The sequence below is a fragment of the Eurosta solidaginis genome, chromosome 1 (assembly GCF_040869045.1).
Source record: "Eurosta solidaginis isolate ZX-2024a chromosome 1, ASM4086904v1, whole genome shotgun sequence".
NCBI classification, from domain to species: Eukaryota; Metazoa; Arthropoda; class Insecta; order Diptera; family Tephritidae; genus Eurosta; species Eurosta solidaginis.
In genome coordinates this window covers 50,166,608-50,192,026 of record NC_090319.1, presented here as the reverse complement: position 1 = coordinate 50,192,026, position 25,419 = coordinate 50,166,608, and the positions used below count along the sequence as shown (strand labels likewise).

The window sequence follows — 25,419 nt, the reverse complement described above, 5'->3', positions numbered from 1 at the left end:
AACAGAGGCAATAGGAAGAAAAAGTAGTGGAAGTTGGAGGGAAGTGAGGAAAGTAAAGATACAAAAAGGAAAGGGAGAGTGAGCGTAAAGGTAAGAATAGGGGTAACGGTTTGAGGGAAATTAGTAAAAAGGGGTTTACAAGAAGAGTAAGAATAATGTAAGGATAAGATGAAGAGTGATGGTTAACTTGTATAAGAACAAGAGCACGAAGAGTAAGAGGAAAAACGGGAAGATTTATGGAAGAATGAAATGCAGAGTGGAGATGAAATATGAGAGGATGAATAGGGTTATCCAGATAAAAGGCAGGTGGATATATAAAGAAAGTCGGAACCATGTCTGTCGGGTTTGATCATACAGCTTTTTCATACTTGTCTAAACGTTTCCAGGATCAGCCAGAGCTGTTTAAACTAAAGTTTTGATAGGCCACATATTACTTTTTTGCCATGACTGAATTTCTATAATTCCTATTTTTTGATGCATCGTTGCTGTAAAACCTATGCTGCTTTTCCCGCCAGCCACTATTTTTTGCTCAATGAACCTATAACCCTTAACGCTTCGTTTACATAGATATATTTTGGGTCTCGCGACCGTGTACCGTCGATCCCTAGCTTTCGTATTACAAGCCTGCTATATATATGACATTGTTCCATTGGTCGCCAATCATCTCATTGACGTCAAAAGTCTGTTTCCATATTCCTTAGTTGTGAAAAATGCGATACTCCGAAGATCAAGCTATTCAGTTGCGTTGACTAAAACTTTTCCATTTCCAATCAGGAAAATCAAATAAACCCTCCCACAAAAGAAAATACTTTTAGAAAGGCATTAATGTAGTACTTTTGTATGATACTGAAAAAGTCAATGCTGCAGATAAGTCAAGAAGCAACACTTATGAGAAAGAGCGAGCATTGTCAAATGCGACTCCATTTTGTAATAATGACTTCACCTGTCTGGTTTTGTTTCGCCATGGCCGTAAGCTACTTTTTTCATTTTCAATTTTTTTTTTATATATTTTATTTTGTACTGACAATTACTGATTTTCTATTCAATATTGAAAAAATAAACTACGATATTCGATGTTGCGTATTTGCTATAACGTAGCATTTGCATAGCCCTGTATTTTGTTAGTGTATTTAAAAAAAATATTCTACGCACGTTTGCAATGCAACGATGCTAGATCATTTGCAAAAAATCTTGAACTCCCTAATTGTTTTAATATTTTCGTATACAACACTGACATGAGCAATGACGTTGTTAACTGTTGCATACAAAAGTAGTAAATATTTTCATTATTGTCCAATTACTAGAAAATCACGATTTTATTAATTTATTAAATTCCTGTCATATTACCTTCATATGTACATTAGGGTGGGTCTTATAAAATTAAATTTTTATGTGTAAACATTTTTGCTCATGGGGGAATTCAGAATGAAAAGGGTAGTCACTATTCTGTACCACAACATGGGAACAGTTTGCGTAGCAGACTTGAAATAAGTGAACTCAGGCAGTCAAGGAACGGAAAGGACGATTTCTCTGCAAAAAATGCGATCAGTCTAGCATGAATCCGGGATGAGTCCCAAATGAGTATGCGACCAATGCCAGTTTTGATCTCTTTATATGAGTTAAACTGTCCTGCTTTGTTTGAGCATGTCCTATGAAGAGACTAATTGTACCAAATTATACCCGAAGGGGATCGATAGGACCAATCCCCTTTGTACTCATAAAGAGCAAATTTTAAGACTAGTCCCTATTCGGTTCAATAAGATCACAAATAGGGGCCAATCGCATTTCTAGCCCCAATGGTAGTAGAATGATACTGAACGATGTAATCCATTTAAAAAAAAATGTTTTAGTTTCATTTCCGGTTTATATTGAAATAAGCAAGTTAAGAAATTCAGTTTTTATAATTTGTATTTTATTCAGGTATTATCTTTTTCATTTTACTCATTTCGTTCCCGTTTTTTTACCATTTCTTGAAATGGGATACATATTATAAAACTGACTAATCCCAACTGTACCCGAAAAAACTAAAGGGGATCAATTATGCCCAAATGTATTCAAAAGAGATCAATCGGAGACCAATCTCTTTAGGGATTAATCGCACTATTTTTGCAGGGTTGTCATTGATTTGTTATTGACGGGTCATATACTACTAACGAATTACTCAGTTTTTATCGACGAGCTATCGGTTTGTCATATATTTTCTATCGATAACAAAGGTTATCGATGGCGCTTTCAGCGAACCCAACTAATCAATCGTTGTGTGATCAATTTTGTTCGTGCATTCGGCAGTCTGACAATACTCTGACATCTTAAAGTGCTGATTATGAATACAATTTTTCCTCTTAGAGCAATTTTAACCATCTTCGGTTATCTATAAGTTATCGGAATTTTCATTTTCTTCATCCTAACTGAAACTTCGCGTCTCATTTAATTTCTAAGAAAAAGTGTTAGCAAAAGTTAGGTCTTTGGCTAGTTTTCGTGTATTCACAATAGATTTTTTCGATTTCTTGTATATAACATATTCACAATAATCGAGTCACCCTGTGTTGGTGAAAACGGATATGTCGAGTAATCGGTTTAATATCGGAAAAATATCGATTATTTATCGAAAAGTTTTTGTTAATACACTGTGTTATCGAAAATTCATTGATTTGTTTCCGAAAAGTCATCGATCTGTTATTAAAAAGTAATCGATCCATCTAAAGCTTATCGACGAAGTATCGAAAATTTGCCGATGCTCAAACTGCTATAAATGCGAAGTTATTGAACGAGTACTGAAAATCATATAACTGTTGTTAGCGCAGTGGCGATATAAAAAAAATACTATAGTAGACGATAAAACATGTAAATTTTAGTTCGTATTGGAAACTGTTAAGAGCTCTCAGTTATTCATATATTAGTAGACCCGGCAGACGTTGTTCTGCCCTAAATTTGGTATATCTGCATACATTTTAATAAGCTTTTTCCGTCTAACTCTGCCCTCGCCCGTCTACACTTTTTCTAATCTTTGTATTCACTCCTCCGTCCGTATTTTTCGCTTCATCTATCTCCATCTTCGTATCATTCTATCTCTTTCTCAGTCTCCTTCCCTCTTTTCTCTTCTCTCAAGTTTTTCTCATTCTTCTTCATATCTTATTGCCAGTTCCAGAGGGTGGTATGTATTTTGTTCCAGTCCCAGTCCTAATCCCAGTCCCAGTCCGTCTCTGGTCTACTTCCCGGGAAAAAACATCGTAAATACTAATATAGGCAAATCTATATACCAAATTTCAGGCAAATCGAATAGGACGTATGTAAATAAGTATGTGGGTATTATTAATTTATGTCTTTATTTCGGCTTCGCATGCATATTTATCAGTTATGCCAGGTAAATCGAATATCACAATGAAAATTACTTAAAAGCTCTCAGCAACAGCTTTCATCTGATATCCAATATACACACATTCTAGAGGTGTCCGGGTCCACGTTTTGGCCTATATCTCGAGACCCTAGTTACCCAGGGGTACGAAAAATACCCAGTGTCAAAGTACTCATAAACAGCTTCCATTTGATACCCATATTGTACAAGCACTACCTGGAGTTATCCGGGTCCATGTTTTGGCCTATATCTCGAGACCCTAGTCACCCGGTATCAAAGTACTCATTATACAAACCTTGTGGAAAAATACATAGATATACTAATTTTCATAATAATCGGTCCGGTAGTTTTTGAGTGCATCGATGACATACATACAAACATTCATTTTTATATATATAGATAGAGTCTTCACAAGGTAATCTTAACTTGGGCCGCTATATGGCACGCCTAAACCAATTCCAATACGCATGTTTCAACTCTTAAAGTAGATATTATCGGTGTCGGGTATTAGAAACAAAAAATTTATTTTCATTTTTGGAGTCTCCATAGAAGTATCTTAGTTATGATCCCTGTGAGACACTACTTAACTGTTTCCAACCTAGACGAACGTTTATTTGTAATATGTTTGACCTTCATATTTTTATTTAAAGGAGTGAGACAGAACAATTTCTTTTTTGTTTGATGTTTACGGGCTCCCCTAATCGACACAAATTGAGCTACCAGTTGATTTATCAAGTCAATATAGAAATTAAAAAAAAACAATGCTATTGAACTGGCTTTTGGACTGAAAATTTGATGAATTCACGCTTTGACAATAAAGAGAAACACGTTTGGAACCTGCAGCGAAAAAGGGGGACAGTCACCCAAAACTACAGTTTCGCTTAACCGGTTCAAGGACTACCTACAAACTAGTGCTAGTCGTTTGCAAAGCCGGTTAGTTGTTAATCACACTTGTACCAATAGCGCTGGAGTCGGAGCAACATGCATTTAAGTTAATTTATCAAAAGATGGGACCTCTTCGAAACCATTTGCTACTAAACCACTTAAAAAGGTCTGCAAAGGCGGGTCGATTGCCATTTCGTAGGACATCATAATGTTAAAAGTATCAGTTGAGGCAGTGAGAAGGGAAAGAACTATAACGGAAGTAGAACTAGCACCGTCGCTTTAAGCTATAGTTTTGGGTAAGTTCCCAATAACAGCGATTCGCTGCACGAAAATTTCAATTTCGGGTGAAACTGCACATTATATACCCAACTGTGTGTTGTGGCATTTCACGTCAGCTGGGTTGCGATTATTTATTATACCTTTCATGAACTTGAAATGGTATATCCGGTGTTTGTAACGTTGAAAAATATAGAAGATAGACTCACCATTAGGTATACCGAATTGATCAGGGCGACGAACTGAGTTGATATAGCCATGTCCTTCTGTCCGTCCGTCCGTCCGTCTGTCTGTTTGAACGCAAACTAGTCCCTCAAATTTTGAGATATCTCAATGAAATTTGTGTTTGCTGGGTTGAGCACATATGGTCAAAAATTAAAAAGCAGTTGTTGTTGTTTTTTCCCGACGCGTTTCGACGTTCTTTTTGCACGTCATCTTCTGGGGATTTCTTTAATGATAAATATGCAGAAATAATATACATATTAATATTTTGATACTTTTTTCTAACACTTTCTAACAACTAAAATGAAATGAAATTTGGAACAGGGATGTATTTTTGTATTATATTAGACATTTGTCGGATCCGGTAGGATCGTACCACTATAAAATATATCTCCCGTACAACCGATCGTTCAGATAGAAACATTTTTGGCCATTTCTCCCTTAATTTAGAAACTATAAACGTGAAACTCGGTCATATATATTTTAATATATCATAGAAGATTTTCTGAAAAATCACTTTGATCAGAGCTATATATAATATATATCCCATACAACCGATCGTTCAGATAAGGGGGTTTTTTGCCATTTTTTATTTTATATTTATCTTAAAAATCGTTTACTGTTCACTATATATTTCTTATCTTATACATCCGATTATTTGGAGATTACGAACGGGATAAGATTATTGTTCAGCCCCATTCATGAAAGGTATGAAGTCTTCCGAACAGCCGAAGACAGTCCTGCCCTTACTTGTTTATTTATTACCTTCACCTCAAAGTTCAAAAAACATAACAATGGACGTTGCCCTAAAAGAGGACCCGTATATTTTTCGTAGGAGAATAAACAGGTTTTATTTGTGGGCTTTCAAAATTTATCACAATAGGACCCGGAAGCTTCACATTTCACAAACAACATAAAGCTTGAGGTTGCGCCACAAAGCCACCCGGACGTATTTTGTAGGGAAATAAATGAACTTTATTTTGAAAAAACTAAAAATATCGAAACTGGCACGAAATGAACAATGGCGAAATTAGAAAAATGTGCAAAAAACTACCGAAACATTTATCAGAATGATTTTTATAATTTTTTTTCTTTGAAGCACGAAAAAAATTCTACATGAAACATGCTAAATCTTTTTTTGAAAGCAGAAATTTGTTGGGTGAATATAAGTAGAATATAATCTCTGTTGTGACAGTTTTTGCATCGTTTCAGGTTCACTTCGGTATTGTTTTTGGAATTACTTCAAGACTTTTTTTGGGATCAATTAAGAACAATTTCAAAAGCACTTCAGTATTCTGTGCAACATTCTACAAAGTGGTTTCGAAGGCTCGAAGTGATTCCAAAACCAGTCTTAAAGTGAGCACAAAATGATGCCAACTCTGAATCAAAATTGTTTGGAAACAGTCTCGAAAGGATTCTGAAGTTTTCCCCAATATTAGTTCAACTAATCTCGAAGTGATCCTGCAACTATCCTAAAATGGTTTCGAACAAGTGTCGAAATGCTTCAGATGTAGTCCTGAAACGACACCTAAAATAATTCCACAGTGACCCTGAAATTCTCAATTAGAAGAAAGTTTTTCTAAGCAGGGTCGCCCCTCGGCAGTGATTGGGCTAACACTCCGAGTTTATTTCTGCAATGAAAAGCTTGTCAGTGAAAATTTATCTGCCTTGCAGATGCCGTTCAGAATCGGCATAAAATAATTTGTGTGGCGCACCACGCAAATTGGAAGATAAGCTCGGCCTATTATCTCTTCGGAGGCTGTCGCGTCTTGCATTTATAAACCTGGAACTATCCTGCAACGTTGAAGAACTAATAAAGAAGTAGAACGGGTGAAGGTCGCGTAGTTGGGAAAAGTCCCTCGAGGCGCTTTAAAACAATTAGCTTCCATTAGATGAGGTTTCGTAACTCTTATGTTCATGTTGCCTGCGTTCCGAACTGGGGATGTAAACGATACATTGATGTTGAGCCTTACATCGCTCCTTGAGGAACTACTTTTTCTTATCATCTATGTAATACATTTGGAGTAAGCATTAGGATAAGCTAACAACTCTTCTGCGTGCCGGTCCCTTTTATCATACTACCTTGAACAGCTTTCGGAAATTTCCAAAACAAGATGAAAAAGTCAGCTCACATTCTTAAATTTACCGTTCCTGAGACCGAGTTCTTTTTACCATTTCAGGTTTGCTACTTTGAAACTCTCCTTGGAATTTATGTGGAAGGTAGATATACTTTTGCAGAGGGCTTGCCAACCCGCTACCGAACGGCCGGCTCGTTAAGTGAAATTATACTTAATTCAAAAACAAGTAAGGAAGGTTAAGTTCGGGTGTAACCGAACATTACATACTCAGTTGAGAGCTATGGTGACAACATAAGGGAAAATAACAATGTAGGAAAATGAACCGAGGGAAACCCTGGAATGTGTTTGTATGACATGTGTATCAAATGAAAGGCATTAAAGAGTTTTATGAGGGAGTGGGCCATAGTTCTATAGGTGGACGCCATTTAGGGATATAGCCATAAAGGTGGATCAGGGTTGACTCTAGAATGCGTTTGTACGATATGGGTATCAAATGAAAGGTGTTAATGAGTATTTTAAAAGGGAATAATCCTTAGTTCCATAGGTGGACGCCGTTTCGAGATATCGCCATAAAGGTGGACCAGGAGTGACCCTAGAATTTGTTTGTACAATATGGGCATCAAACGAAAGGTGTTAATGAGTATTTTAAAAGAGAGTGGGCCTTAGTTCTATAGGTGGATGCCGTTTCGAAATATCGCCATAAAGGTGGACGAGGGGTGACTCTAGAATGTGTTTGTACGATATGGGTATCAAACGAAAGGTGTTAATGAGTATTTTAAAAGGGATAATCCTTGGTTCCATAGGTGGACGCCGTTTCGAGATATCGCCATAAAGGTGGACCAGGGGTGACTCCAGAATGTGTTTGTACGATATGGGTATCAAACGAAAGGTGCTAATGAGTATTTTAAAAGGGAGTAATCCTTAGTTCCATAGGTGCACGCCGTTTCGAGATAACGCCATAAAGGTGCACCAGGGGTGATCCTAGAATTTGTTTGTACAATATAGGTATCAAAAGAAAGGTGTTAAAGAGTATTTTAAAAGGGAGTAATCCTTAGTTCCATAGGTGGTCGCCGTTTCGAGATATGGCCATAAAGGTGGAGCAGGGGTGACCCTAGAATTTGTTTGTACAATATGGGTATCAAAAGAAAGGTGTTAATGAGTATTTTAAAAGGGAGTAATCCTTAGTTCCATAGGTGGACGCCGTTTCGAGATATCGCCATAAAGGTGGGCCAGGGTGACTCTAGAATGTGTTTGTACGATATGGGTATCAAAAGAAAGGTGTTAATGAGTATTTTAAAAGGGAGTAATCCTTAGTTCCATAGGTGGACGCCGTTTCGAGATATCGCCATAAAGGTGGACCAGGGGTGACCCTAGAATTTGTTTGTACAATATGGGTATCAAAAGAAAGGTGTTAATGAGTATTTTAAAAGGGAGTAATCCTTAGTTCCATAGGTGGACGCCGTTTCGAGATATCGCCATAAAGGTGGGCCAGGGTGACTCTAGAATGTGTTTGTACGATATGGGTATCAAAAGAAAGGTGTTAAAGAGTATTTTAAAAGGGAGTAATCCTTAGTTCCATAGGTGGTCGCCGTTTCGAGATATCGCCATAAAGGTGGGCCAGGGTGACTCTAGAATGTGTTTGTACGATATGGGTATCAAAAGAAAGGTGTTAAAGAGTATTTTAAAAGGGAGTAATCCTTAGTTCCATAGGTGGTCGCCGTTTCGAGATATGGCCATAAAGGTGGAGCAGGGGTGACCCTAGAATTTGTTTGTACAATATGGGTATCAAAAGAAAGGTGTTAATGAGTATTTTAAAAGGGAGTAATCCTTAGTTCCATAGGTGGACGCCGTTTCGAGATATCGCCATAAAGGTGGGCCAGGGTGACTCTAGAATGTGTTTGTACGATATGGGTATCAAAAGAAAGGTGTTAATGAGTATTTTAAAAGGGAGTAATCCTTAGTTCCATAGGTGGACGCCGTTTCGAGATATCGCCATAAAGGTGGACCAGGGGTGACCCTAGAATTTGTTTGTACAATATGGGTATCAAAAGAAAGGTGTTAATGAGTATTTTAAAAGGGAGTAATCCTTAGTTCCATAGGTGGACGCCGTTTCGAGATATCGCCATAAAGGTGGGCCAGGGTGACTCTAGAATGTGTTTGTACGATATGGGTATCAAAAGAAAGGTGTTAAAGAGTATTTTAAAAGGGAGTAATCCTTAGTTCCATAGGTGGTCGCCGTTTCGAGATATCGCCATAAAGGTGGGCCAGGGGTGACCCTAGAATTTGTTTGTACAATATGGGTATCAAAAGAAAGGTGTTAATGAGTATTTTAAAAGGGAGTAATCCTTAGTTCCATAGGTGGACGCCGTTTCGAGATATCGCCATAAAGGTGGACCAGGGGTGACCCTAGAATTTGTTTGTACAATATGGGTATCAAAAGAAAGGTGTTAATGAGTATTTTAAAAGGGAGTAATCCTTAGTTCCATAGGTGGACGCCGTTTCGAGATATCGCCATAAAGGTGGGCCAGGGTGACTCTAGAATGTGTTTGTACGATATGGGTATCAAAAGAAAGGTGTTAAAGAGTATTTTAAAAGGGAGTAATCCTTAGTTCCATAGGTGGTCGCCGTTTCGAGATATCGCCATAAAGGTGGGCCAGGGGTGACCCTAGAATTTGTTTGTACAATATGGGTATCAAAAGAAAGGTGTTAATGAGTATTTTAAAAGGGAGTAATCCTTAGTTCCATAGGTGGACGCCGTTTCGAGATATCGCCATAAAGGTGGGCCAGGGGTGACCCTAGAATTTGTTTGTACAATATGGGTATCAAAAGAAAGGTGTTAATGAGTATTTTAAAAGGGAGTAATCCTTAGTTCCATAGGTGGACGCCGTTTCGAGATATCGCCATAAAGGTGGGCCAGGGTGACTCTAGAATGTGTTTGTACGATATGGGTATCAAAAGAAAGGTGTTAAAGAGTATTTTAAAAGGGAGTAATCCTTAGTTCCATAGGTGGTCGCCGTTTCGAGATATGGCCATAAAGGTGGAGCAGGGGTGACCCTAGAATTTGTTTGTACAATATGGGTATCAAAAGAAAGGTGTTAATGAGTATTTTAAAAGGGAGTAATCCTTAGTTCCATAGGTGGACGCCGTTTCGAGATATCGCCATAAAGGTGGACCAGGGGTGACCCTAGAATTTGTTTGTACAATATGGGTATCAAAAGAAAGGTGTTGATGAGTATTTTAAAAGGGAGTAATCCTTAGTTCCATAGGTGGACGCCGTTTCGAGATATCGCCATAAAGGTGGGCCAGGGTGACTCTAGAATGTGTTTGTACGATATGGGTATCAAAAGAAAGGTGTTAAAGAGTATTTTAAAAGGGAGTAATCCTTAGTTCCATAGGTGGTCGCCGTTTCGAGATATGGCCATAAAGGTGGAGCAGGGGTGACCCTAGAATTTGTTTCTACAGTACGGGTATCAAAAGAAAGGTGTTAAAGAGTATTTTAAAAGGGAGTAATCCTTAGTTCCATAGGTGGTCGCCGTTTCGAGATATGGCCATAAAGGTGGAGCAGGGGTGACCCTAGAATTTGTTTCTACAGTACGGGTATCAAAAGAAAGGTGTTAATGAGTATTTTAAAAGGGAGTAATCCTTAGTTCCATAGGTGGACGCCGTTTCGAGATATCGCCATAAAGGTGGGCCAGGGTGACTCTAGAATGTGTTTGTACGATATGGGTATCAAAAGAAAGGTGTTAATGAGTATTTTAAAAGGGAGTAATCCTTAGTTCCATAGGTGGACGCCGTTTCGAGATATCGCCATAAAGGTGGACCAGGGGTGACCCTAGAATTTGTTTGTACAATATGGGTATCAAAAGAAAGGTGTTAATGAGTATTTTAAAAGGGAGTAATCCTTAGTTCCATAGGTGGACGCCGTTTCGAGATATCGCCATAAAGGTGGGCCAGGGTGACTCTAGAATGTGTTTGTACGATATGGGTATCAAAAGAAAGGTGTTAAAGAGTATTTTAAAAGGGAGTAATCCTTAGTTCCATAGGTGGTCGCCGTTTCGAGATATGGCCATAAAGGTGGAGCAGGGGTGACTCTAGAATTTGTTTCTACAGTACGGGTATCAAAAGAAAGGTGTTAATGAGTATTTTAAAAGGGAGTAATCCTTAGTTCTGTAGGTGGACGCCATTTCGAAATATCGCCATAAAGGTGGACCAGGGGTGACTCCAGAATGTGTTTGAACGATATGGGTATCAAACTAAAGGTATTAATGAGGGTTTTAAAAGGGAGTGGTGGTCGCATTTTCGAGATATCGCCATAAAGGTGGACCAGGGTGACCCTAGAATTTGTTTGTACAATATGGGTATCAAAAGAAAGGAGTTAATAAGTATTTTAAAAGGGAGTAATCCTTAGTTCCATAGGTGGACGCCGTTTCGAGATATCGCCATAAAGGTGGGCCAGGGGTGACTCTAGAATTCGTTTGTGCAATATGGATATCAAACGAAAGGAGTTAATGAGTATTTTAAAAGGGAGTGGGCCTTAGTTCTATAGGTGGACGCCTTTTCGAGGTATCGCAATAAAGGTGGACCAGTGGTGACTCTAGACTTTGTTTGTACGATATGGGTATCAAATGAAAGGTGTTAATGAGTATTTTTAAAAGGGAGTGGGCCTTCGTTCTATAGGTGTTCGCCTTTTCGAGATATCACCATAAAGGTGGACCAGGGGTGACTTTAGAATATGTTTGTACGATATGGGTATTAAATATAAGGTGTTAATGAGAGTTTTAAAAGGGAGTGGTGTGAAGGCGTTTTCCAGATATCGACCAAAATGTGGACCAGGGTGACCCAGAACATCATCTGTTGGATACCGCTAATTTATTTATATATGTAATACCTGCCAAGATTTTAAGGGTTTTTTATTTCGCCCTGCAAACCTTTTTTCATTTTCTTCTACTTAATATGGTAGGTGTCACAACCATTTTATAAAGTTTTTTCTAAAGTTATATTAAGCGTCAATAAAACAATCCAATTACCAAATTCATCCCTTTTTTCGTATTTGGTATAGAATTATGGCATTTTTTCATTTTTCGTAATTTTCGATATCGAAAAAGTGGGCGTGGTCATAGTCGGATTTCGTTCATTTTTCATACCAAGATAAAGTGAGTTCAAGTAAGCACGTGAACTAAGTTCATTAAAGATATGTCGATTTTTGCTCAAGTTATCGTGTTAACGGCCATGCGGAAGGACAGACGGACGACTGTGTATAAAAACTGGGCGTGGCATCAACCGATTTCGCCCGTTTTCACAGAAAACAGTTAACGTCATAAAATCTATGCCCCTACCAAATTTCAAAAGGATTGGTTAATTTTTGTTCGACTTATGGCGTTAAAAGTATCCTAGACAAATTAAATGAAAAAGGGCGGAGCCACGCCTATTTTGAAATTTTCTTTTATTTTTGTATTTTGTTGCACCATATCATTACTGGAGTTGAATGTTGACATAATTTACTTATATACTGTAAAGATATTAAATTTTTTGTTAAAATTTTACTTTAAAAAAATTTTTTTTTTAAAAGTGGGCGTGGTCCTTCTCCGATTTTGCTAATTTTTATTAGGCAGACATATAGTAATAGGAGTAACGTTCCTGCCAAATTTCATCATGATATCTTCAACGACTGCCAAATTACAGCTTGCAAAACTTTTAAATTACCTTCTTTTAAAAGTGGGCGGTGCCACGCCCATTGTCCAAAATTTTAATAATTTTCTATTCTGCGTCATAAGTTCAACTCATCTACCAAGTTTTGTCGCTTTAGCTGTCTTTTGTAATGAATTATCGCACTTTTTCGGTTTTTCGAAATTTTCGATATCGAAAAAGTGGGCGTGGTTATAGTCCGATATCGTTCATTTTAAATAGCGATCTGAGATGAGTGTTCAAGAACCTACATACCAAATTTCATCAAGATACCTCAAAATTTACTCAAGTTATCGTGTTAACGGGCGGACGGACGGACGGACATGGCTCAATCATTATTTTGATATATGGAAGTCTATATCTATCTCGATTCCTTTATATATGTACAACCAACCGTTATCCAATCAAACTTAATACACTCTGTGAGCTCTGCTCAACTGAGTATAATAGTTAACGTAACCTAACGCAACTAGTACAGCAGAGTATAACAACATTCAATACCAATCTAACCCAATTCCGTTGAAACTTCCTTGGTGTTATGATTGTAAATATGCTAAATTACAATGATTTTATGCCAATGAGATCGATAATACATACACTGAAAGATGTGGTGCCAGTAAAATCAACAAATCGGTTCTGTTGTTCTTGACTTAACGGAGATTCGGTGAAATTGATCGAGTTATGGTTAATTCGACCGAGTTCTTTGTCAAGCGATCAAATTAGTTTAATCATTTCAACAGGGGAGAAATTGTCGCTATTAAGTTAACAAAATTCTGTAAAGTTGAAAGATTCCTAATCAATCTAACTGATTTTTTTTTGTTAACACAACTGATCTCACTGGTCATTTCAACAGCGATCAACAGTCAATACATGAGCAAATTTCAAAGAAAATTTTACGCTCACTGCGCTCTCTACTTGTACTTATGTATGCTTTGTACTATATGTATGCACATATTTACGTATGTATATAACGACCGCCGTGGTGTGATGGTAGCATGCGCCGCCTACCACACCGAAGACCCTGGGTTCACACCCCGGGCAAAGCAACATAAAAATTTTATAAATAAGGGTTTTCAATTAGAAGAAAATTTTCCTAAGCGGGGTCGCCCCTCGGCACAGTTCGGCAAGCACTCCGAGTGTATTTCTGCCATGAAAAGATCTCAGTGAAAACTCATCTGCCTTGCAAATGCCGCAACATAGGTACCTACTTTCGTATGAAGCTGTCGCAACAACTTTTTTTGTTCATTTGACTACTAAAACGGTCAATTACGAATCAACGATTTGTGCGCAGTTGATTCAACATCTTGTTGCGATGGATAAAAATTGACAGAAATTTCGGTTGAATTGACCCGTATTTCGGTTGATTTTACCAGTATTTTTCTTTCAGTGTAAATGCTCAAGCGCTTATGAGCTTTTGACATGGCTTTAGCTATAATCCGCTTTAAATTAAATTCAATAAAATTGTTATACACATTTAATTGGATATGAGAATATATAATAATATATTTTTATATTTATTTCCATGGAAACTAATATCATTAACGAAGGTGAAAAGGGAATAATGTTTTGTTTTCACTATCAATGCGAGTAAAATTTATTATGCTGTTCATCTCAGACTACTACAGTGATGAGTTTGGCTCATACCCTTTTTGATGGGAGTATATAAAGTTGGGTTCATCTTTGCTCTTATATGCGCTTTGTTGAGCCCACATAAAGACCTTGGATCGGCAAATACGGATATAGCATCACGTTTAGGAAGTTAGTTGTTGTTGTATCAGTGTTTTGCCCCATCCAATAGGGCGACCACTCACTAATTGTCCTTATCTTCTAACCTAATAACCTTTTTAGAGGCGTTGGTACCATATTGCAGTTGAAAAGATGGTTGGTGTCATGTCGGGATAATTTACAAGTGGGATATGCATTGGGTATGTCGCATGTTGATTCTGGATAAATAAGAGTTTAACAGTATTCAGATCGAAGTTGAGCTTTAATAACGCTCGTCTCCCTGGTGATGTTGCTTTCCTCAACTGCGAGTTTAGCGTACTTGTCTTTAAGAGCGAAAGTCACTGGGAAGTCACTGGCAGAATAGTCGTACGCCTCTATGTGCATTTATCTGAGGGCCTTTTCATCCCCTTTTCTTCTTACGGCTAAATTCTTAAGTGGCTAATTTCTTCATATCTTCTTCCATTCTGCGTTCGCTCGTCTTGATATTCATATCAGCACAGTAAACATTCCATCTAAACTCGGAGTTTTAAGCTTTGAGCAATTCTTCACTTCATATTGGAAATTGGTATCAGTCATCAACTTTATCACTACCCACTCCATTATCAGAAAGTACGGACGATATATCGTCTCTTTCGTAGTATTTTTTAATAGCAAATGTGTGTCAATAAGCCTCGTGGCACTCTTGACTACTTCCTGGCCCTCTTCTCCTTCATTTTTATTGGCTGGACTATTTCACACCGAGATAAGATTTTTTTCAACCTTGCCGTTCAGCTAGGTTTTCCATATTATTCGATTCGCTCTATAATACTTTCTTTGAAGATCCTAAACATCTTCCTAATTTCAAGCCAGCATCCTTCTTAGTCTATAACTTTTGCTAGCTTTACCTTGTCCGTGAGTTTCTTTAACTCTTCCATGTAAGCAACCTTCTAAGGTTGTCCTCATTTCCTATCCACAAATCAAATTAAATTTGGTTCAGTCCGTTGGCATTGGAGTTTCAAAGGCTTTTCCCTTCTCAATTTTCTTAATCAGGGTTAGACTTACAAGAAAGAAAGGTTTATTGACGTCAGTTATCACGAAATTGAGTTTATTGACGGATTTGGCCATGAGACTCATAAAATCGGCTAAACGATTAGCGCCAATAAGTTTATTAAAAATGTGTAATATGCTATAATCTTTTGATGATATTTTTTATAATTTACTATAAAGTACTGCGAACTTTATTAACGTATTTTCTTTTTGGCTTGGGCATTCTTACGAATTAATTATGACGATAATACTGTCAAGCAATTAAGGAAGCCTAAGTTCGGGTCAAACCGAACATTATATACCCAGCTGTACACATGAAATGCTATTGTTGTTTGTTTTGTGTACTTAATAGTGTTACAAGTCTGCGCAAAAATACATATATATATGGTTCTATTTTGAACAAATTTTTCTTCGAGTTATGGCTCCCGAAACATAGAAAATTGCTTAGTCATAAAAGGGGCGGTGCCACGCCCATTTTTTAAAATTTGAAGTTTTTCCTATTTATTGTTATAAATCCACTTGGGAAATGAAATATCATTAATATAAAGTTCTTTTTTGCAAAGATATAGCTTATTTTATTCGTCCATGACCCTTTTAAAAAACTTTTATATAAAAGTGGGCGTGGTCCGTAACCGATTTCGTTAATTTTTCTTCAAAGCATTCCTTATAGTAAAGGCAACCTCTCTGACGAATTTTGTTACGATAGGTTTAACAATTCTTGATTTATGAATAATAATATTTGTAAAATTGATTTTATCACAAGTGGGCGGTGCCACGCCCATTTAAAAAAAATGTGCTGCCCTAAATTTGGCCCATCTACATAAATTTTAATAAGCTTTTTCCGTCTGACTCTGCCTTCCCCCCTCTTCACTTTTTCCTAATCCTTTTATTCCCTCCTCCCTCCGTCTTTTTCGCTTCATCTATCTCCATCTTTGTCACATTCTATTCTCTCAATTTCTTCTCATTCTTCTGCATCCCTTATTGCCTGTCCCAGAGGGTGGTATGTATTTTCTTCCAGTCCCACAGTCCCAGTCCCACTCCGAGTCTCAGTCCCAGTCCCACTCCAAGTCTCAGTCCCAGTCCTAGTCCTAATCCCAGTCCCAGTCCGTCTCTGAATAATATATTACTCTGTACTAAAGCACTCATCAACAGCTTTCATTTGATATCCATATTGTATAAACACTGTCTAGGCATTCACTGGCCCACGTTTTGGCCTCTATCTCGAGACCCTAGTCACCCAGGGTATGAAAATTACACTCTACACAACTAAAGACTCTCCTGAATTAAAAAAAATGTCATATTACCTCTAAATCGCGAGCCCCCGCAGAAACCCCCCCTCCCCCCACCCTCTCGGCGGGCCTGGTGATGTGATATACTTGATATCATTCGCTATAATATTTTTTATCGATAAGCGGGTTGTTTAATTAAACACCATGCAATTACACGGAAGTATATCCGCACCACCTGAAAATATGATGTGGGTATACGAAACATTTTATTATTACGTATAAACAAATAAAAAATTTGCAATCAAATAATATTGCGACTATAAACTGAGATATAACCTATCCTAATTCTCAAGTTAGATCAAACTACACACGGGGTGCAAAACAAATTCAAAATCGATTTAGTAGTTTAGGAGTCCATCGCGGCCGAAAATGTTGTGACTCGTTTTTTTAATATATTAAGATATCTATCTATTTCGATTCCTTTATACCTGTACAACCAACCGTTATCCAATCAAAGTTATAATACCCTGTGTACAAGTACAGCTGGGTATAAAAAGCAGACAGATAGTATTAGTTTAATTAAGAATAGTGAATTATTTGAAGTCATTAACTAACTTAACCAATGACTCATGCATAATAAACACATTTATGTATATACATCCGACTTTATGGTTTTTAATCTATGAAAGCCACGAAATTACCACTTAACGACATCATTAATAAGTGGCTTGGGGAAAAAAGAAGAATATGTTTCACAATGAACGTTGTTGCTGCACAAAAAGCATGCCAAAAAAGGCGTACTTATGAAAAAAACAGACATTTTGTTTTTCAAAAATATGTATATGTACCATAGGGAGTTTCTGTTTTGGTTTGTTTTTTTTTTTTTCAAATAGCTGTCAACCATTTAAGATTATCTTAAGTAGCAGAACCTTACTGCTTAGAATATACAACCTATACAGCTTAAAGAACAAAGTCGTCAAATGTTAATTTAATTTAATAATTCCGCGCAGAAAGCTTCAAAGGAATCTACAACGCGTTAGGTTAGTTTAGGTGGTAGCTGCTCTAGTAGGAAAAGCTCACTTGGACAGCATGAAGGTTGTTATACTTATATATTTGATAGCTACATAGAGAGTCGTTGCGTAGATTACTATAGCTTCGAAAAAGACCGTTGTCAACTTAGGATAAATCTTCTGGAGATCCAAGTGATTGGCGACCGAAATATTTTCGCCTAACTCTGGCAAAAGCTGGGCAGTCAAGCATAAAGTGACTCAACGATTCCACCTCAGCATCCTCCATACAACTGCAGTAGGATAGGGTTTCCAGTATTTGACACGTACCGCATGGATTGCTATTGGAAAATGTGTTGTTTACTGTTTATTGATAGATGAGCCTTAGTGTACCTAATCATTTCGGCAGACCTCCGATCATCCACTTTCGGCCAGAAGAATATTGCTACCGATCAGGAGGAGGTGTCGATCCAACGCTTGTTATACTGACTCAAGGCCAATCTATGCATGAGCTGACCATTGGTGGCCACCAGAATAACGAAATCACAACAGTTATCTTCATCTGGTTCAGTTGTACCTATACGGGCTTAGATATGTGCTTTACAGCTGCACTATGGCCCGGGAACTGATAGTCGTTACACATAAAATAGTTCGATGCAATCGTAAGCGAAGTCAGGCACTTCCAGACTTCCCACGATCGCACTGTAGGTGAACTCAAAGCCTTGATAGCCGCTTGGCTATCCGAAAAGATGTTAAATTCCCTAATCTTTGTAGCACTGGATAGCGTTTCATCCACCGCATCCTTAATCGTGGCAGCTTCCGTTTGAAAGACGCTACAGTGACCACCCAACTTAAACTTTCGGCTTACATTTAGCTCTTGACAAAAGACGCCCACCAACCTTTTCGTCCAACTTCAACCCATCGTGCACAATTTAGCTGCTCCCCTGCCAAAGATGAGCCCAATTCCCTATTCCTTTCTGGGGGGGAACGACTGGGGTGGAGGTTCCATAGGGAGCAGTTAACGGCACACAATAGTGTCCGTCCTGTCAAACCTTGCAAGAAGGTTAGAGTGCACGAAGTCGGAAGGCCCATATTAAATAGAAGTATTAAGGATGTTAGCAATTTTCTCTTAATACTGGAAAATCGGCGAAGATCAATGGTTCAAGCATAAGTGCCGAAAACAGCAAAATTATACTAAACAAGTAAGGACCTCTGAACAATAATGTGATGAAGTTTCAAATATTCATAAAATCTGAACAATCAGTTGTGTAGGATATATATTACATCTGGTAAAATCTCAAGCGTCCACCTGTTAAAATGAGCAAGAAATTTAGAAAAATCTTTTATCTGAACAATCGGTTGCATGAGATATAAATTATATACATTAACGATCTTGAAAAGTGTCAACCTCACCTAACTGTGGCGAATCCTGTTTCAACAGCAGACGAGGATGTGGCGACCCCAATGCCTCCTGGAAGAGGGTTGCGCTTGCACCTTAATGATGCTTGTTACCGGAACGTACCGGATTTATATACGGCAAAGGACCATCAACATCGATAAAACACGCCAAAGCCTTTGGGGAGTACCTTCATCTTTAATTTCAAATTTTTAGTCCCGGTTTGTTATCAGTCAATAAGTTCTAGCTGTAACTTAATAGTCTGATATTAGTCTGACCAGTTCGGTGGTGCTCTACAAAAATATTGGCCCACCCTGATGTACCAAACTTATTTATGTATGTTAATGTACGAAATCTCTTTCCATCAATTACAAAACCCGACTGTCAAAGAAATGGTTTTCCTCCAACTTAGCAACGCAGTTAGAAAATAAAGAAAGGAACAAATGCTAAAACGAACAACAATACATTCAACGCAATAAAAATGAACGCTTAAGTTTGAAATTTAAAAGAAGTACAAAATTGAAGTATACAAATAAGGCAAAGTTGTTGAGAAACTGAAATTCAAGCCGAAAACAAGAAAAGGTATAACAAAAAGGTTGTAAAAAAATTGTATAAAGCTGAGCCAGGAATCAATAAGAACACTTTCATTCAACAAAAGGGAAAGATTTTTATATAAAAAAATGCTATAACAATTATACTTAGTACATTTTTCCTCCGTTTATGAACGTAGTGAATATGAACCCATAAATAAAAATGTCACGTTTTGCATCCCTAGTAGCCCCATCTAGTGGCAATTTGGTTTTTATACATACTTTTCATGAAAATGAAATGGTATATTAAGTTTTTCACGAATCTGTAAATTGTAAATGCTTAAAGGAGAAGAGATAGACCCACCAATAACTATACTGAAATGATCAGCATGGCGAGCTGAGTTGATGAAGACATTTCCGTCTGTTTTTTGTAAAAACTTCGCACGAATTTCTTTCTCACCTACGTTTTTAAACAAAAAATTTGAATATACATATGTATGTACATAAAATAATGAAGCAACCCAAAATCACCGGACGTAAAGGAAGAATTTGGAAAAGCGGTCCTGATGTTACAAAAAAATTGGTAAAATCAATGCCTAAGCGGCTTCAACAAGCCGTAAAGTCCAAAGAAAGACAAACCAGAAACTAGTATATTTCATTATTTTTACGAATTAACTCAAGGTGACGAACACTTTTTTTTTTTTTTTTTTTTACTCGGACGTTGTGGCAGCGCAGTGGCCCGATGAAACCAGGCTAATTCATACATACCTTTTTTTTTTCTTTTTGTATCCTAATTCTTATTTATGTGTTATTTCTAATTTTTGATGTTACCGAGTCTTTGAGAGGCAGTGGCTTCTTAAGCGCCGAGATCTAAAACCGCTCAGCTACAGAGAAACTCATCAGCTGAGAAATATAGATTCACAAAATACAATAGATTAAAAGTATAAATATAATGTTTTAATTATTAAGAGAAAATAGAACCGTCTTTTTTATGGCAAAGAGCGAGTCCGAAACATCAATTATTCTCGAGTGAGAGTTATAATCTTCACCCAAACATAGAAAAGGTTCGTGTAGTTCGAAATTGCTTCTGCATTGTTTAAGAATTATAGGTTTATAATGCCTTGAAACTCGGCACGTAACATTCAAGTTTACTTCGTTCAAAAGAAATGGGCTTGAAATCGATCGATTTAAAAGTCTAGCCATAAATAGTACACCTAGCATTTCTCTACGACTTGCAAGGGTAGTAAGATTTATTAGTTTTAATCGATTAGTGTAAAGAGGAAGACTATACGGAGAGTCCCATTGAAGATTTCTCACGGCGAAAAGTAAAAATTGTTTTTGAATTGATTCTGGTCTAGCCACATGAACTTGATAACGCGGATTCCAAATTATCGATCCATATTCTAATATCGGCCTCACCAATAATGTAAAAAGGGTTTTTGTAACGTAAAGATCACTAAACTCCTTTGCGCATCTTTTCACAAATGCTAAAACTTCTCTCGCTTTTTTGACTGTGGATATTAATGCCACAGGGTTGAAACTAAGTTTGCAATTCATTGTAACTCCCAAGTCGACAAAAACATCAACGCTTTCCAGAGTTTGGCCATTAATTGTGTAGGAAGCTGGCTGTATGTTCCCACGTGAAAAACACATGGATTTACATTTTTCTATGTTGAGAGGCATAAAATTCGCATTACACCAAGTAACTAAACGATTTAAATCCGCCTGGAGTACAGAACGTTCTTCATCCGATGCGCATGACTTAAAAAGTTTTACGTCGTCGGCATACACTAAAATTTTAGATTTGATTTTATAAAGATCAAAAATAGAACAGGACCGAGATGGCTGCCCTGAGGCACACCGGAGGGAACATCGATGACATTCGAACAAATGTTTTTAAAAATGACTCTTTGAGTTCTACCGCAAAGATAGGAGGAGATCCAGCGAGTTAGGCCGGGTTGAAAACCAAGCAATTCGAGTTTATAAACAACTAATGAGTGGCGTACTTTGTCGAATGCTTTGCTGAAATCAGTGTATATAACGTCGGTATGCTGAGTGTTTCTAAGCCCATTAAAGACGTGAATTGTAAATTCAAGCAAATTGGTTGTGGTTGATTTGGCTCTACAAAAGCCATGCTGGGAACTATCTATCAATGTAGAAATCGAAAATGTAAGGTGATTAGTAACGATTGCTTTGAAAAGCTTAGGGATAGCGGAGAGCTTTGCTATTCCACGATAGTTTTCAATAGCCGTCTTGCTTCTTTTTTTATGGAGTGGGATAAGAAAAAATTACTTCCAAGCCATCGGGAAAATGCCATTCTTTAAAGAGAGGTTAAACAGATCAGCAAAGGGCTGGTAAATGTATTCCGCACATTTTTTAAGAAAACATGTTGGGATCAAATCGGGACCGTACTTGAAGGATTCTTTTAGGGGTTTAGATGTAATAGAACATCTTCAGGCAACAAATGTGGAGCATATATTGAGTTACTAGAATGAAGCTCATATGGATAATTTGTAGGTGATGAATCAACCACAGCAGAGTAATTAGAGTGAAAGAATTGAGCGAAGAAGTTTGCAATCTCTTGATCATCGCTGGAAATGCTATTTCTAAACTTCATGGAAGAAGGAAACCCGTTAGTTCTGCGTTTAGAATTAACGAAATGATAAAAATACTTCGGGTGGCAAATAATGTTTCTTTTAATTTTACATATGTAAGCTTTATAACACTTTTTATTAAGTTCAAAATACTTATGACAGAAAATAGCGTAATGTGCATAATGAGAATGTAAACCGGTTCTCTTATATAATTTGAACAAACGTGATTTCTTATTTTTTAAAGCTTTTAAATCTTTAGTAAACCAGGCTTGCACTGGTTCAGTGTATGAGCATGTGCGTTTGGGCACATGTTTTTCAAATAAAGTATAAATGATCTTATTAAAATGTAAAACGTTTTCCTCTACATCCACTTTATATCGAGGCCACGTTATCTCAGAAAGCTCTTTATTTAAATTTTTGAAATTAGTTTTGGAAAACTCAAAGCATCTGGTAGAGAAACGTGTTTTGTTAGTGCAGCCGACTTCATTGCTTATGATTTCGTAAGTTATCTCAAGAGAAGGCTGGTAAAAGTCTTCTGGCAAAACAAGAGGTTCACACCGATTTATAGAGAATTTAGATATGTCGTCAACAAATGCTAAGTCTAAGAATTTTCCATATAATTTGTCCACATAATTTAGTGCCTATTTTATTTAAATCGTTTAAAATATTGCAGCGCTGATTAAAAGCTTTTCAGTACTATAACAAAGCTAATACATTGTAATAACTAATAAGATTTGAATTAAAAATATTTCAATAAATTTATGAGCGTGGCATATTATTAAAGAGCACATACGTTAAATGACGAACACTTTTGTCTATATGTGTATGTACATACAATTTATTCGCTTCTACTTCGCATCGAGACGTGTTTTCTTTTTTATTTTAAACAAGCAATTGAGCATAATAATACTAGGTTCAAACACACACCAAATTGGCAATTTATACTGTTTGGGCAATTTATTACGCAATTTTTCGTATAATAAATTGTAATAATAAATTGCCAATTTAAAAAAAATTGCGTAATAAATTGTTTCAACCTGCAAATGCAACATTGTAAAGTGTGTTTATTGAGTATATTTAAACGTCACTTACGCATGGCTGAACTATATGGTTGGCTCATTTCATCAGCTGATTTTATGTCTTTCATTTCACTGGAGTAGGGACTGTCAAAAGAAGATGGCAAAATCAAAATGAAAACAAAACACTGAACACATTTTCTTACAACACACAAAAATTTCAAAGTTTTATGTTTTCATTCCATTCCATTCACCTAATACCAACATGCGCGTTTTGACAGTCTCAACAAAGATATGTTGTTACTGTAGAGATGAGCCAACCAGCTATCAAATTACTATTGTGTAAGCTAAATAGAGTTGTATGAACACCACTCAATTTAAATCGAAATGGCCTCAATTTATTTTTCTGTTTGAACATAGTATAAGGGGTTTCATTGATGTATGGATGGAAATGTCACTCATACGCCACGTAGCACCGCTGTTTCTCTCTTATTGACGCATCTGAATCATACTAAATATTGTTTGGTTTTTCAATAGATTTCCTTTACTAGGTATACATAACTTTAAGGGCATATTGTTATATGCCTAATGATTCACTCATTCTGACACACATACAAACATATGAACAAGCTCGCTTTAGCACAATTCAGAAGTCAGTCAACTGACAGCCAACTGAAAAATCATATTTCATTTGAATGCACTTCTTATGCAACATACGAAGCATTAACCCCGTTGTTGAATGAATGACGACATTCATATATAAGTATGTATGTACTTACATTAGCTACACAGTAAACTTATGCACATACCATATTATTTACCTAGCTTGTAAGTATTAGAGTAAATATGTAGAATAGTACATAGGAAATATTTGGAAATAATTTTGTGTATGAATAGGAAAGTTTTATCGAATAAACGATCAATTGTATTTGAACTCCAATCAACACGCTTTTCACTTTTAAAACTACAAAAATATACATAAATATTTTTTATTACACATAAGAAGTCAAACATACAATAAACAAGAATATTTTGTATATATTTTTCTTTCCAGATGCAATCATATCCGGCACTAAAAAAACCACAAAAAATGCTGAAGGACAAGCAAAAAAACGATTGTTAGTTCAATATTTTTGTATAAGTGCGGATATTTGAGCTGTAATTGAGAAAGACAGATTCAGTGTAAAGCACATACAAACTTAGATTGACTACAAAAAGTTGAAAGAAAAAAACAAATCAAGAAAGGGAATAAAGCAGAGAAAGGAATGTTTGCCCGATGCCAGAGGCTAAATAACAACGCTTGATGGCGCAAAGCCTATGAAAGCTTTATCGAATTGCAGCAGCGTATAAATAAAATATAAAAGAAAACGTTTAATCGCGGTGTTCACAAACTCGACTCGTCAATCACAACATCAGCAACATAATCGAAGCAAACAACAACAACAATTTTTGTGACAACAAAAATACGCAAAGTTTTCACATACACAACATACATACATAACCGTACTATTTACAACAGCCAGCAGCATCACCTACATATATACTACGATAAACTCTATATATATAGCGCATTCATAGTAAATGTTCACATGCATACATATTTAACGGTATTTACTTACAATACGTCACACGACAGCGTTGCGTTAACTCGACTTAAGCTTTCTTCATACAATGCGACAATAGCCAAGTCATCGCAGTCATAGCTTGCCACTCAACAAATAACTTGTTAACTTGTTGTACACACTTAACAACAACACAACGCGGCATCATTCTGGTTTTCTACATTTTCGGTGGACGAAAATTATAGCAAAAATGGCTGGAGGTGGTCGCACAGCTGGAAAATACGGATATTCCGACAACAGCTACTACAGCAGTAAGTTAATACATTTATATTCTAAGAAATATACAAACTAATCACTCAAGTGGACAGTTATGTAGGTAGCTAAGCATGCTACATAATTTTAGCGGGGGGTAGACACATAAAAAGTAAAAGAACAGAAAACAGCATGCAGCCAATGCCGAAGTATTATAAAATAAACTTATGTAGATGTGTTGTGCTAAGTTTTTGTTGCTGTTGGAGCGATAAGGTTTCTCCCCGAAGGCTTTTGGGGAGTGTTATCGATGTGATGGTCCTTTGCCGGACATAGATCCGGTACGCTCCGGAAACACAGCACCATTAAGGTGCTAACCCGACCATCTCGGGAACGATTTATATAGCCACATTAAACCTTCAGGCCACCCCCCCCCCCTTTTTTCCATGAGGATCTTAGGGCCGCCAGAGCCTCGTCTGTTAGTGAAACAGGATTCGCCGCGGATAGGTGAGGTTGACAATTGGGTTTGGAGAAGCTATATATTGCGCTGCCAACCTGAAAGGATTGCGCTACACAGCCCCTGG

At 37.0% G+C, this 25,419-nt stretch overlaps 1 protein-coding gene across 2 annotated transcripts in view; it reads left to right on the top strand.

Annotated features, from left to right (window-relative positions):
* Positions 1 to 25,419, top strand: part of LOC137253077 (uncharacterized) — a 225,783-nt gene that overhangs the window by 135,279 nt on the left and 65,085 nt on the right. Inside the window, exons 1-2 of one of the 2 annotated variants that reach the window (XM_067789421.1) lie at positions 7,011 to 7,042; positions 24,079 to 24,897. In XM_067789421.1, the coding sequence (XP_067645522.1) occupies positions 24,837 to 24,897 (61 nt within the window). In that variant the 5' untranslated portion in view covers positions 7,011 to 7,042; positions 24,079 to 24,836. Of the gene's footprint in view, positions 1 to 7,010; positions 7,043 to 24,078; positions 24,898 to 25,419 lie in introns of those variants that run through there. The other variant, XM_067789413.1, reaches the window with a different exon arrangement.